General features: G+C 44.6%; 1 protein-coding gene across 2 annotated transcripts in view; it reads right to left on the reverse strand.

The window, feature by feature from the left end:
* Positions 1-5587: 5587 nt before the first annotated feature.
* Positions 5588-14789, reverse strand: part of LOC107317605 (BEN domain-containing protein 5-like) — an 801512-nt gene continuing 792310 nt past the window's right edge. For both annotated transcript variants that reach the window (XM_015870495.2, XM_015870494.2), the window contains exon 13: positions 5588-7973. In XM_015870495.2, the coding sequence (XP_015725981.1) occupies positions 7850-7973 (124 nt within the window). In that variant the 3' untranslated portion in view covers positions 5588-7849. The remainder of the gene's footprint in view (positions 7974-14789) is intronic.

Below are 14789 nucleotides of genomic sequence, written 5' to 3' on the forward strand. Positions count from 1 at the left end.
CTGAAGGAACAAAAGTAGTCACTAAAAGGAGAGAGTGGTCCCAATCCATATTCATTCCACTTCTTCCCTTGGCTGATATCTCTCGGAAGTATTAACTGCTGAAAGCAGGGACATGAAAACCCACTATAGTGAGAGCTGATTACAATTCAGCCTGCTGTGTCACCCATAAATAGGAAATAAAGAATACATGTCTGTGATTAATTGTCCATAAAAGGCTGGCTTCCCCTCTACCATACAAACACAGTCCTTGTATTTATCCAGCTCACCAAAAGACCAGCAAGCAGGTTGTTCCTGTCAGTCAGGACCGGGAATTTAAGGAAATACATAAAGTGGGGGCTCTGTGTTTGTGTGTAGGTAGACATGTACAGGCGTCTGCTTTTCTCAATGATTTACAGTGTTCATGAGAAAATCAGAACATAATTTTTCTTTTTTATAAAGCTGTACTTGTCAATAGATCAAAATACATGAAGTCTACTACTACACATGGTAGTGCCGGTCTGAGAGTGGGAGGTGATGCTCTGGAGACTTGGTCCCTCTGCTCCTGTCTTCTCAAACATCTTTAATCAAATCATTTGTTTTCTGACTGTCCCAGTTTCCCCAGGTGCTAAGAAGGGATGAAGAACTACAAACCTCTGCAGACACACTGCAGAACAATGAACAAAAAATGCTGCAGGAGACTTAGATATCATTATGTGATTTGCTGCAGTGACTGGGATAGTAGTCAGGGCCTGGTATAAGAAACAGGAACAATATCTTAGCAAGGATGAGGTTGGAAAGGTTCCTGAGATGATCTCATCCAACAGCTTAACTCACACTGGATCCCCAAATGGGGAATGTATGTGACAGAATCTGCTCTGAATGGTGATGTGCATGGATACGTTCACTGTCAGGCTGGACAGGGTTCTGAGCACACTCATGGAGCTGTAGGTGTCTGTGTTCATTGCAGGAGAGTCGGACCAGATGACCTTTAAAGGTCCCTTCCGACTCAAACAATTCTAAGATTCTATGAATTATCTGATCCCTTCTGAAACCTGAGGCATCTCTTCCCAGGTGAGAATTGACTACCTTTCCTGGGAATCCACATCTGCTCATTCAGTCGCTGTGCTAACACTCTTACATCGCCTGGAGATACTCTGGCACCATCCTAGGGCCCAGCCGTTAGCAGAGATTGTCTAGCAACAGGGAGCCCTCGCTGGGCCTGCCTCCCTAATTGTAAAACATAGTGATTACTTCCACCACCACCAAAAGACAGCTCCTTCAGGAAATAAATAAATAAATAAATAAATAAAGCTCATGCCTAAAGATGTTATCATGCATAATTCAGGGGAAGAAATCCATACTGCATTTAAAAGATTACATCTTATCATCCAGGGTACTTATTAGCTTGATGATTTAAAAGTACACAGGGATAGTTTCTCCTGTGATTTTGCACTGGCATTCTGTGGTCGTGCTGATGAATGATTTGCCCTGCAGCCTGGTTTGGGACAGAACAGGTTTTCTGATGCCAGAACTGGCCCAGCCACAATTGGAATTGCTTGATGCATAACAGGCAGCTCAGCAGCACTAGAAAGTGAAAAGCTGACTGCATTGGATGTGCTTGAGCTTCTCAAGTGCAGAAACACCGGGCTAGTCCATACCATTGCTAATACAAATGCTTGTATCATAATTGTTAGTCTTTTTATTATCTTACCAGTAACTTTTCTCCTAGAGAGCTCACAATAAGAAAGGATTTTGTTCTGTGTGCATTTTTTAATTACCACTTACCCATGCCAGCACTGCCCTGGGACACATGTGGTGATGTAGCCAAGCACCCATGGCTGTGGCTTAGCTGCAGCGTCTTGGTCCCTCCTGGTTCTGGCTGTGACCTTTTCATGTCCCAAAGCTGCCAACTGAGTCTTGGACAACCACGTGAGAAATAAGTGTTTCCTCACCTGGGAAAAAAGGCTGTATGAAGGAACTTTAGTACTAGGTAGAATTCTTGGGGGGTAGTTGAATGGGAGAGATGAATCAGAGAAAGAGCTACTCTGTTCTTTAACCTAAATCTTGCAGCATCACATCCACTGAAGAACTGGAAGAGGCATTCCGGATTTCCAGCATTAAGTCCTATCCATATTTAGAGGAAAATCAGAACTCTTCTTGACCTGATAGGTTTCACCCAATCCTCCATGCTGCAAGCTCTCTAATGGCCATCCCCATGCAAACAAGTATCTATCCAACATTGTTCTGAGTGGAAGTTAAATCATGCTTCTCCACCTTTTCTTTTTCTTTCTCTCCTCTTCCTTCTGCTTCTTAGTCAAATCTCCCTGGACATGCTATATATTTTCCACCCTGTGACTCAGAATCAGCTTCTTAAACTCTTTGGGAGTGCAACAGGGCTGTGACCAACCAAGAGGGAAAGGAATCTCCCTTAGGGGGAGGAAGAAATGAAAGTGCTAAGTACAACATGGATTGCCAGAAAACAACTTCCCCACTAGCTGTGCCTGGTTTCCCTGCAGGCCCTGCATTCAGCACTGCAAACAAAAGCAAGCAGCCTCATCATTTCCTGCAGCACAGCTCAATATGGGGCATCTCACAAATGCATCACGTAACATGGACAACACAGTGCCTAAAAAAAATTCCACCTCTAGGAATCCATTATCCTTCCTTAAAATGAGACATGGTGGCAACAGAAAAATCCCCTTGATGGGAATAGTCTTTGTGGCATGGACTGAGAATGAAACTAAAAAAATCCCCTACCTTCACCAGGAACCAAAGGGAGATGGGTACAAATCCTCAGTAGTCTTCTTGAAATGGGAAATAAATCACAGTCCCAGGCTATGACAACCCCAGACTGCCACAGTGCTGTAGCATGGCTCCCATGGATGCCCTTGGATCTCCACTCAGAGCTACTAGATGGGGAAGAACATGAGTGATGAGAGGTGCTCCTCTAGGCCCTGCCTGAACCACAGCAAGATGTAGCATGTCTGAGCTGATCTGAGGCCCTTCTCATGCACCACAAACATGCACTTACCTCCAGAGAAAAGAGATGATGGCCAGCTGTGCTGGGTCCTGTGGATCCAGGAAACCTTCCAGCTCTTCCATGCCAGAAGGAGATAGTGAGCAACTCTGTAGGCCATCATTCTGAAGGGTGCAAACAGGGTGTGCTTATGAAAAAGATTGCATCTAACCATAGTGCAGCACCTGTGTCAGCACACATTGTCCTGCTGGCCCTGGATTTGCACAGACCCAATCAAGTTGCTCTCTGCTGTTACCCTGATACTATGGCCCACAGCATGCTGTTATGAAAGCAACAAGGAAAATCATCGTCAGCTCTGGCAAAGTGCTTTGAAATCTTTTTTCACTGCAAGGACAGAGAGATGTGCAGGGGACTAAAATCAGCTCCTTTGCAAACCATGTCAAATGTTTTTAACAACCTCTGCTACAAAACAATGCAGTGAGCTCTGCTTACGAATTGTCACCATCCAGCACCACGCTCCAGGCTGCAAAGAGAACTGCTTTAACTTCTTTTATGTGAAAAGAGATAGACATACATACACATATAAAGCACACACACATATAATATAGGAGGCAGAGAGAATCAGTACCTACATTTGCAGTATCTTCCTGCACCAGGTAAGGAAAGCATCTTTCTTCTTTTAAGCGGGTGCTGTATGCATATTGTTTCCTTGCAGTCTATCTTTAGGTTATAGCGGTTCACAAGGTTTTTTTTCTGCAGATGTGTTATTCAATTACTTCAGGGCTTTTCCATTTGTAATATTATGAAGCAATGATAGCCAGCAGACTTCACCTGTCTTTTAGAGATAGCCAGCCTGGTAATTTTAACTCTGCCCATTTTATCCACACCAGTAAATCTCATAACATGGTTATAGAGAGATTCCAATTTTTGTAGAATCTTCTCCTGGGAATTCCTGTATACAATATTGCCATAGTCTGTAATGGACATAACCTGTGATTGGATTAATGTTTCCCTAGTGAAGAAGTCAAAGCATTTCATGTTCCTATAACTGGTTTGTAGCTCTGCAGTAAAGGTCTTTGGTGTGGCAGAGAAAATAATTGCAAACTCAGCCCCAATCAGAATATATAATCCCCTCACAGCGAGGGTCCAATTCAACGCAGCTAGACTGCCTGTGCAGGGGCTTCTAGCAGGATTTTCTTGTCAGGAGAACAGAATGCACAGAAAACAAGTTAATTTCAGTATTTTAATATTCATGAGCCAGTCCTGGGCAAAGCAAGGTAAAAACATTGCTACTCTGCCAAGGAAGGACCCTCCTGCTCCCCAGACTGTGAGCAGGGGAAGGCAGGACAATGCAGTGGGGCTCTGGGCTCCTCATGAGGAGAGCCCCCCACTTGGGCTCAGATAAACACATGCATATACTCCCAAAAGAAAAACTGTTTATGACCTGTCAGACAGACGGTTTGGGCACTGTATTGGCTTCTGAACCTTTCAGAATCCCTGGTGTTACCTCACCTTGGACCTCGCACAAGAACGGGAAGGAATTACTTGTTGAGTGTACAATGTGCAGTACTTATGGCTGAGACACAGATCAGCTTCTCCAGGAAGAAGGGGCTCAAAGCACAGCAGCTGGCTGGCCAGAAACGGGCTACGAAGTGGAATGTGCCTGTTCAGATGGAGGAAAAGGACCTCAGTATTCACATAAGGGAAACTGAACTAGAGATTGGGAGCAGCTCCCCTGGCAGTCTCCCCAGGCACTTGTGAAATGATGCGTGAAATGGTCACACACAGCACCACACTGAAGTATAAGCTAGCAGAGAATCAGCAGAAGGGCTCAAGCTCTGCCCCAGAAGACCAGGGAGAGCTTTCGAGAAACAGTTTATTGGTGAACCACGAAAACAGAGGTGGGTCTCTGGAGAAAACACTATAGATTTGCTCTGTCTATGGGGTCCAGGGGGGACACGGTAGGGATCTCCATGTGGAAAGATGGGTGGGGGCAGCTGTTAGTGAAACAGAAGGTGCAGGAGACAAACTGAGACAGAAGTGAAATGTGAGAGCAAAGAACCTGAACACAATGTGCTGGAACAAAGATGGAGAGGGTGGGCTCCAGAATGGGCATGCTGCCTGACTGGAGAGCAAGGCAGATGCTCTTGGCAGGTAGCCTTATGTTTGGATGTTCTGGTATTGCTAGGCAGGTGGAGGGGATGGGAAGAAGGTTACCAACATGGGAGCTGACAAATGGGATGTCATCGTTTCCCATATGGGTAACTGTCTCCAATCTGTCCTTTCTATCCAACTAAAGCTCAGGATATCTCAGCACAGAGGATACCATTCTAGTGGAGATGAGGACTCTACATTAGGTCTGCACAGAGTTGAAAACTGCAGGCTCTGGGGCAGATTTGGGTGACAGAAAACAAGAAGTAGAGACAGCGATTTCAGGAAGATCCAGTTATTAAATCTGAACTTAAAAGGCTGACTTTTACAAGTCAGATGACAGGAATCTCTGACAGCTGATATCAGGGCAGCCCAAGGGCTTCCCAGAACCAGCTTGTCCACTTCTTGGTTTCAAAGTGACTCTGGGAGCCCTTGGGGAAGAAGGAATGTGAAAATGAAACAACATGCACATTCCACAGCTGCTTTTATCATTTTATTCATATTTCTTGAGCAAATCCGTTAGCAGCTAAGCAAATATCTGAAACTCTCATTATATATATGCATACGTATATAAATAGGACCATTCAAAAATAAATAACAAGGAATTCTGCAAATATTTTCCCATTGAATATGCAAAAAGAACATTTTCCTCCCAGTAAACCAACTTTGAAAGTCTTCCTCTAAAACCCTATAAAACCCAACGATAGTCATAAATTAACAGTAGATTAATTCAAAGGAGAACTTATCCCCCTTCTGCGTACCTTCTAATCCATATCTCCAAGAGGTCATTTTAATTATCACACTGTCACAGCTATTCATTACTCTGCTCTTGGAGACAGAGAGCCAGCACTATGCCTTTCGGATGCCTTGGAATTCATCATACGAGGGCATTTTATTCTCCCTAAAATGCTCACAGTTTAACCCCCTCACCTTGAAAGATTGACAACATCACGTTTGCTCAGTATTTTAAACTATTCTCCTTCCACTGGGGTATCTCGTTTTAGCCAAGTTCCCCTTTTTATAGAGAAACTAACTAACTAATGAACTAATGAAATCTCAGCAAGCAGCTGACTAATGCACAGACACAATCAGCTCAAGTTTTGTCAGATCCTGAGTAGTCTGCCCTTTTTAAGAAGCATGCAAAGCCCATTTTTTTCTTCTCCTGAATTGTACCTGCTCACTCTTTCTGACTGCAGTCATGCTAATTGGATGGAAACCATGTGCCAGTGGCTCCTAGCAGGGCTGTCTGGGTGGTGGAATAGGACTACAGAAGAGTGTTTGAGGTCCTGAGACACAGAATGCAGACCTTGACCCTGCTTACTTTGTGTTTGCTTGTATGGAAAGGACCCCAAAGGACCTTATGCAGAGCTCCCTTACACCCAATAGTGATGCTGGGGCAGATACAGTATTCAAAGACAGATGAGCACATGAGGGCCTACTAGTTTCCTGGCTGCATTAACATGATTCAGGCTGATTTCTGGTAGTTCTTTGTAGGATCATACCTTGGTTTAGTGTTGGTAATGCTCAGGCCCCAAAGCCAGTTCTCCACTGCTGAAGATTCAGGGAATATTTTCACAAGAGACAGTAAATTTAAATAGCCTGGAAGGTCCATTGCCTGTGATTTCCAGTTTTTTCTCATCTCTCTTCAGTTCTGCTAAGGATGCTTTCTTCTCTATCCAGCCCAGCACGACTACCCAGCTGAGCCTGACCCTGTTCCTAGATTGTAAGGGTCATGTCCTGGCTTAGAGAAAAGGAGCAACCAGCCTCACATCCTTTATTACCAAGTATCTGGGACTGCTACTTCTTTGAGACCACCTGACACCAAGGGGAGCTGATTCATTCTTATTTCACATATCTCTCTTCAACCTCATTCTGGTTCATCCTTTCCCTTTCTTTCCACTGGGTCTCAGCAACTTCTCTTTCAGCACTACCCCTCTCTGACGCTGCCTCAGTCACAAACCTTTTGGAAGCTCAGTCTTTCTAGATTCCTACCAGCTATTGCTGGAGGAACAGGGTTTCTGCCTGTTAGACAGGGCTTGCAGTGAGTTTTGTGCCTGCACCCTGACAGGTGACACCACTAGCATTTCTCATATGACCACTTTCCTCAAATGATCCGATAGGAGAGCAAAAGCCTAACCATGCAGCAGATGATAAACGGCACACTGAGGAGCACCTGCCTGACTCCCAGAAGCTATTTATCAGGCTCTCGTAATGCAAGCTAACTGGGCTAGCACATGCAATTGGCATAAAAGCTTCTGAGCCTGACACTAAAAGGGGAGACATCACATGGTGAAGCAGGGGAGCCAGGACTCCCTTATTTGCTCATTGTATGGATTAACCCTTATAAGAGAGAGAGGGGGGGGGGCTGGTAGAGGAAGGGGAGGCTTTCTCATTTTAACAAATAGCTTTTCAGCCACTGCAAATGATTTCTCTAAATCTATTGGGTCACTCTTTTTTTTTTCTCTTTCCCAGAGATGAGAGCTTAAAAAAAAAAAAAAAGAAAAAAAAAGAAAAAGGCTTGAAATTGATTTACCGTCTATAAATAAAAAAGAATCAATGGTAAAATTTCTAGCTAATTTCCCTCTCCTTCATTCCCCTTTGGACTATTTGTTATCTTAGAAATACTTATCTGAGGAAAGAAAAAAAAATAAATAAAGGAAAGAGAAATATCAGCAGTTCCAACTCCAGCTGCACTCCTCTGCCTCACCCCACAATCCAGCCCTCCTCTCCTCTCTTCTCCTCTCATCGTGCAGAGAGAGATTGGTCCTTCAGGTGTGCCTGGCTCCTCTTCTCTGGCTTGCTGTCAGCATGGCTGGTCTCCTGGCCTTGCTGGGTGGTGCATTTAAAGACTGGCAGCTTTTCCTTCCTGCCAAAAGAAGAGAGAGAGGACAGCTGTTATGAATGCTGTGGTGCTCCTACAGCAGCTAAGCAAACTCTGGCTCTGAGAAGATGCCATGTGCAGTCTCACAGGGAAGTGCATCTGCAAGGGAGGCTTTGGCTGCTCAAGAGAAATTAGAGGTGGTTAAGAGAAATTAGAGCTGGTGCCCTGCTCCTCTGGTCAGAGAAGGGTTAGTCCTTCAAGGGCTCTTCACTATCTCTGAACTCTCCATGAAAAGCCCCCCGTTTCCCTTCAAACCAATGCACTTACAGCTGGTTTCTCCTCACCACACTCCTGAAACATTTCCCATCATTTCTCCCCATTATCAGCCATCATATCACTGTGAACATTTCCTTCTGGGGGCAGATACTGCTTCCAGGACAGCTGGTTCCTAAGACAGCTCACTTCTTCATTGCCCCTGCTATGAGGAAGGCTCACAGCCATGGCCAGACTCTGCCCACATGGCTGGGGAGCACCCATCACATGGCACGTGATGCCAGTGATTCCAGCACTTCCATTAACTCCAAACATTTAATGGTAATGTAAAACTTGTCACTGTTGTGTCCCAGCCCTTTCAGCACCCTTTGGGCTGCAGGCCTAACAGAGCAGTTGGGATTCAACTAGTGACCTCTGTTGAGGAGAATTATACAAAATATAAAGCCCTCTTTCAGTGATGCCCCAGGAGTTCACAGCCCAACCACCGAGCTCATCACAGTCTGACATGGCAGCACCAGCCCTGTGGCTTCCCACAGCCTGTCCCAGATAGCAAAGCTGCTTCATGTGGCTCTGCTCTCACTGTGAGCTTCCCAGGCAAAGTGCCGCTGGGTGTGTGTTTACAGCATGCATGTTGTTTGCTGCTTTAAGGAAAAGTAAATCTCTAGCCTTTATTATCTGTTAATTCTTTAACATTTCTGTTCTGTTTACTTACATAGCCTCTTTGCTTAAAGGCCTTAGTTAAACTCCCCCCCACCAATATCACAGCCCAGTGCTTCCACCATCCTCTGGTTCCTGACAGTTGTGTATCACAGCATGACAGGCACAAACAGCTTCAGCCTGTCTGTCTGTCCATCTAGCTGCTGGGCAGAGACAAACCTAGGAACCAACCTACATATGATATACTGAGTATACTATATATGCAGTATACTATATATGGTATACTACTCTGAGATATAGCTATGATGGGAAGCTGGACACAAAGGGGTGCAGGTCCCACAGCCCTGTATCCCACTGTGATGGGGTTGTGCTGGAGCGGGAATCTCTGCCTTATGACACCATGACAGAGTCATGGAATCACAGAACATCCTGATTTATCAGGACCCCACAAGTCCTATTGAGTGGACTTCATCACAGGACCACCCAAAATCCAAACCCTATATCTGAGAGCAATGTCCAAACGCTCCTTGAACTCCAGCAGCTCAGGGCTGTGTTCTATGCCCACCACACTCTGGGGCAGACCCTTCCCCTGACCCCCACCTACTCCTCCCCCTACAGCTCCATGCCATTTCGTAGGGCCCCAGAGAGCAGAGCTCAGTGCTGCCCCTCCACACTCTTTAAGGAGCTGCTGCAGCCATGAGACCTCAGCTTCCCCTGCTCTGGGCCCAACAAACCAAGGGACCTCCATACATCTTCCACTCTAGACCCTTCACCATCTTTGCAGCCCTCCTTTGGACACTCTCCAATAGATTTATGCACTTCTTATATTGCTTTAAAATATTTTAAAATAAATGAAATAACATAGGGACCACTGGGGTATGGGACTAAGAGAGCTTCACTGCCCCAGCCCTTGCCTTCCCATTGCCGTTGCAGCTGCCACCAGTTCAGTATCTATTGGCTCTCCACAGTTCAACCAACCTACATATTTTGAAGAGAAAAACACAGAGCCAAAAATAAATAAATTAGGACCCTGTGAGGGAAACCTGAGAGGCACACAGAAGTGAGAACAAGTGCTTTCTCGGGTTCTGTGTATAATTACATTGACAAGTTCCTAGACAACGCTGGAGACCCAAACACAGCAGCAGCTGTGGACCAAACAGAGAATCACACAAAACATAGGGAGACACATCAGTCAAGCCATCCCTGCCCTGGGGCTGCCCCTATTACTGCTGACAGCCTGCCCATACCCAGCACTGAACAGGCAGGGCTTAACCCAGCAAAGGCAACCTCCTTCCCAGTAAGGCATACTGCGCTGTCTCCTCTTTGCAAGAGAAGAAAGCAACATAAGAAACATGCAAAGAGGAATTTTGCATATGAGTAACACCTGAAAAGCAAACCCTGGTTAACCATCAGCACTTACAGGTGGGATTTTTATTCACTGCCCTTTTTTTTAGCAGCTATCCAAGCAGTAGTTGAGCTGAAGCACTGCAAATATCAAGCACCAGATTCTTGTGACGAAGTGATTTTTGGCTGTACAGCCAATTGATAGACAGTTGTGATCAAATCACAGCTCTGCTGCATGCTCATCACACGTACAACAGTTAATCTTGCAGCCATGCAAACTGTTTTGCAAATCTCAGAGGCACCGCAATTACAATATCAAATTTATAGCGCATCTCTCAGTCAACTAATTGTACATCCAAAAAATCACCACTTGAATAATCTGAATACATTCACCTTTGGTGCTAAAAATAAACTCCAGTACATGCATGATCTCAACATAATTTTGAGTTACGGAACCCAAGGGAAAAAATGCCAACCTCTGATTTCAACAGCAAAATTGCTTCTTTCTAAATACAGCAGGAGCATAATTCACATGGAGGCCTGGCATCTTGGTGTTTCCAGAGTGGCTTTATTTCATGTTCTACAAAATGGAGGCGTTGCTTTGCTTTAGCTCTCTCAGCTCATATTTAGGAATTCAAGTCCTATATACATCTACACCAAAAGTACTGCACGCATTAACCTCTAAAACAATTTCATAGGTATTTTTGATTGTTAGGAAATCTTAAAGATCTCAAAATGAAACATCAGACCTCCAAACCAGGCTGAAGTTTTAGATGAGCTGCAGTTTACAAACCACTGCCCCAGAGCAGAGCAGGTGAGCTCACAGCCTGTGAGCACACATGTGCTCTTGTGGCATTTTGGGCTCTTTCACACACACTTTTCATGACATTTGTTTCCATCTGGTGAAGCACGTCAAAGTGGGGAGTGATAGATGTTAGTGACTTTGCAGCTGGCATACTGAGAGGGCCAAAGCAGAAGAGAATTCTGTATTTAAACTGCAAAGGGAGGAGAAAATAAGGTTATTCGAGCCACGTGAGTGGGATCGAAAATGAATCATCAAGGCTGAGAAATGGCTAACCTCTGATCTCTGAAACTACAAAATCTGGTTGCTGTCGTGTCTGCTGATCTAATTTTTACACTCTCCCCCCCCATCCGAAGGAGATGCGTTTCCATTGCAGATGGGCCGCCATTGCAGCTAAACAATCAATGCCTGATTACTTCAAATGCTTCGCTCTCAGGGATGCACAATTAACCAGGCCCACATTTGACACTGCAAGGGGAGCGCAGTATTTTCAGGGAATGTCTGACAAGTTTCAAATGTAAAAAACCACAAATTAAATGGCCCAGCAGATAATGACGGTCAGCGCCCTGGCAGTTAGATAATGTACATGCTCCAAAGCAAGGCAATTAGAAGCTATAAAAACAAATTTACAGTGTTAGAGCAAAGGTCAGAAATCCTCAGCCATTACCAAAGGCTTTATATATTTATTTATTTAGAGCGGTCACCAGTGTCCATTTCCAGAAAGCGAGCACAAATTCATGTATGTGAGGTAGCCACTCACCTGTTACAGCAGAATATGATTTCTGGGCCTTGTAAATCCCACTATCTCAGTACGTAGGGAATAATACCAGGACTATCTGGCAATCTCATCAAGTCCTTACCCTGAGGCTATTTCAGAATGCAGGAATCAGTCCAGTGGTGCCAAGGCACCATATTACAGCCTGCCTCTCAGGAGACTTTGCAGATATCTCTCCCTTTGTTACTGAAGGTTTTGTCTTGTCCTCTGTCTTCCTATTTTCTGAGGAGCAGCAGCAGAAGAATAATGCATTGCTAGCAAAAAAAAAAGATTGTCTCTTCGTCTCTTGAGTTTGTTCAAATTAGAAATATGATGTCAGGATTATCATGCTATATACACCAGACATTACCCAAGTCAGCTCATCCAATACATAACAGCGCTCTGCTTTCACAGCGGAGTACTCTATCCTCCTGCTCCATAGAAATAGGAGGAGAGTCCACACAGGGGTGAGGCTGGAAAAAACACAGATGCTTTAAATCTGCTTACCATGCCCCAGCTTCTTCAGAACAGCAAGCCTGAGGAAGGAAGGGAAAAGCAGGTGGGCTTCTCCAGGGGTATCTACATGAGGATGCCCAAGAGAGCTAATCCAAATACATTTAGGGTGTAAACCGTGAAGGTGATTAGTCAAACCACAGTAAGCTCCTATGTGGATATGCTCCTTCAGAGTTAAAGTAGCCATAATTCAATTCATTCATTTAGCTCATTTTCAAAAGTAAATTAAGGTAGAGTAAATTAAATTAAACCAACTGACAGCACCTTCATTTTGAAAGGGATTGTTAACATGGACCCAACCTACTTCCTACAGTAATGCAGATTACTTTCCCCTGCTGGGCAGGCATGCTGGCTCCCTGGGCCAGCCTTGAAGTCATGTGTTTTTACACATTCTTTGCTTGGGGATGTCTGAAAGCAAGAGCAGTGCTGAGGTGTATCTGACTGTTTGCATGTGCTTTAGAGCGCATACCTAAATAGGGGGTGAAATCCTTCCAGCTAACACTGGTTCTCAAGTGCTTGAGGAGGCAATTGTTGTAATGGGGTGTTTTGGTGAGCACTGCAAATCTCCCCAAACCCTGCAAATGGATTCTTTTCATTGAATCCACGCAAATGTGTCACAGTTTAAAACCTGAAAAGCTTTCCTTAATGACAGCTACAAGTATCAAGAGTTGCATAAAACCTGTAGACGGGCGTGGGAGTGAGCTGACAGATTATAATTACCAGTCGAGATGGAGGAAAAAATAAAAATTATTTTTTGAGGCAAAACATATAATTTTCCTTTAAACCATAGTAGTGCTCCCATTTACAACCCTGCAAATCAGATTCAAGTTGTTTGACTCCTTAGCAGGTTTTTCTTTTTCTTTCCTTTTAAAGGTGCTCTGGCCGATGTAGGAGGATAAAGCGAGGCTTTATTTAGACACTTCTATGAGCTTTTGCACTGTTTGAACTGGAAGGGAACAGGTAAGATGTCCTGCAGGCTCACAAAGCATTTATGATTGCATATCACTACAGCCCTTCCAGGGGCACAGGGAAGATTCTTAAATTCAGACTGGTGCACCATGTCGCTACAGAAGTGACACAGATGAAGTGGGGTGAGCTGCTGATGTTACAAGTAGCCCAAGGAGGTGAGAAGCTCGTGTGCATCGTCTGCGGGCAATGGAAATGTCCAGACCTGCAATGTTTCAGGAGAATTTCAGATCAAAAGGCATCTAGAGCACTGTTGCACTGACAACAATGTATAATTCTTCCTAGGATGTGGACTTTTCCCCTTTTTTTCTTCTTTTTTCTCTCTAAAGACTTCTCTCCCAATGAAAACAGTGGGGGGAAAAGATGACAAGACGGCATTTTAAGTTTGGGGGAAGCGAGCTGTGGTGACAGCAAACAGGGCCTCAAGAGAATGACAAGAAGCAGCCATCTACGTAAAGCAGACAGGTGGCTTCATTCCCAGCTCTCATTTAAGACATGGCCAGGTCAAAGAAAGTGCCGACAGATGCAGGTAAAACCTCAAAAATCCTGAAGGCAGATCTTAGAAGTCTTTTCTGAAAGACAGCACGAGTGGACTGGGAAGAACATTTCAGATCCCGTGGGGCAGAAGGACTCCAACACACGTGCCAGAAAACAGTAAATCCCCAGGATGGCATCAGTCTGAGCCCTGAGGCCCATGCAGCATCTGAACATCACTTTAGTGTCAGATGAGGCTCAGCAATTGGATGATCGAGTTGTCCTGGCAGAAGTTTCCTTTTATCTCCTGTGACCATACAGGAGAAGATATTCTCCATCTCCATGCATTGTGATGCAGATGATGGTTCCCATCACCTGAGGATGATGGGGCAGTCCTGTGGGCCAATCCATCCAGTTGGATACACAGCTGTGAACTTATACATCATCATTAAGGCAGCAAATTCAAGCAGCAAGAGGAATTACCAGAATAAAGGCTGTCAGAGCAATTTTAATTCAACCTCCTGGCGGATGTGCTTTCTGATGCAGTCTTTAATTACCTCATCACAGCCTACTTTTTCTTCAACAAGACTGCAGCTTCATTCAGGGCACAACAAACAGGCAGCAATTAAAGAAGGGTCAGCCAGTATTTTGTTCCGTCCTTTTTTTTGTTGTTCAGTACATTACTCCAGGCATTATTATGCTGCATGCCATCAAGTCCCTGCTCTTAGTCAGAACTATTCCTCTTCTCCTGGACTTCATGAGTTTCAGTACATCAATGGAGATATTTCAACAGAGGAATATATTTCTTTTCCTACACCCCAATGAGCAGAGGGCCTAAGTTTTGCCTGGTGCAGAAATATTCTGCTGGCAAGGTGGGATTTTTTAGGCTCCTTATGAGGTGTCTATTCAAAGTCCAGTTCCCTTAACCTTTGTCAGAGCCATAAGCACTCAGCATTATCCATAATTTGGGCCTCAGTGAACACAGAGAACCAGAAACGTGGGACTAACAGCTCTCAAAAAACGAGTCAGCAGTTTGAGAGGCAATAGCAACTTTGCTGACACTGCTGTGCTGAAGCAC

The sequence above is a fragment of the Coturnix japonica genome, chromosome 8, assembly GCF_001577835.2.
Source record: "Coturnix japonica isolate 7356 chromosome 8, Coturnix japonica 2.1, whole genome shotgun sequence".
In the NCBI taxonomy this organism is placed as follows: domain Eukaryota; kingdom Metazoa; phylum Chordata; class Aves; order Galliformes; family Phasianidae; genus Coturnix; species Coturnix japonica.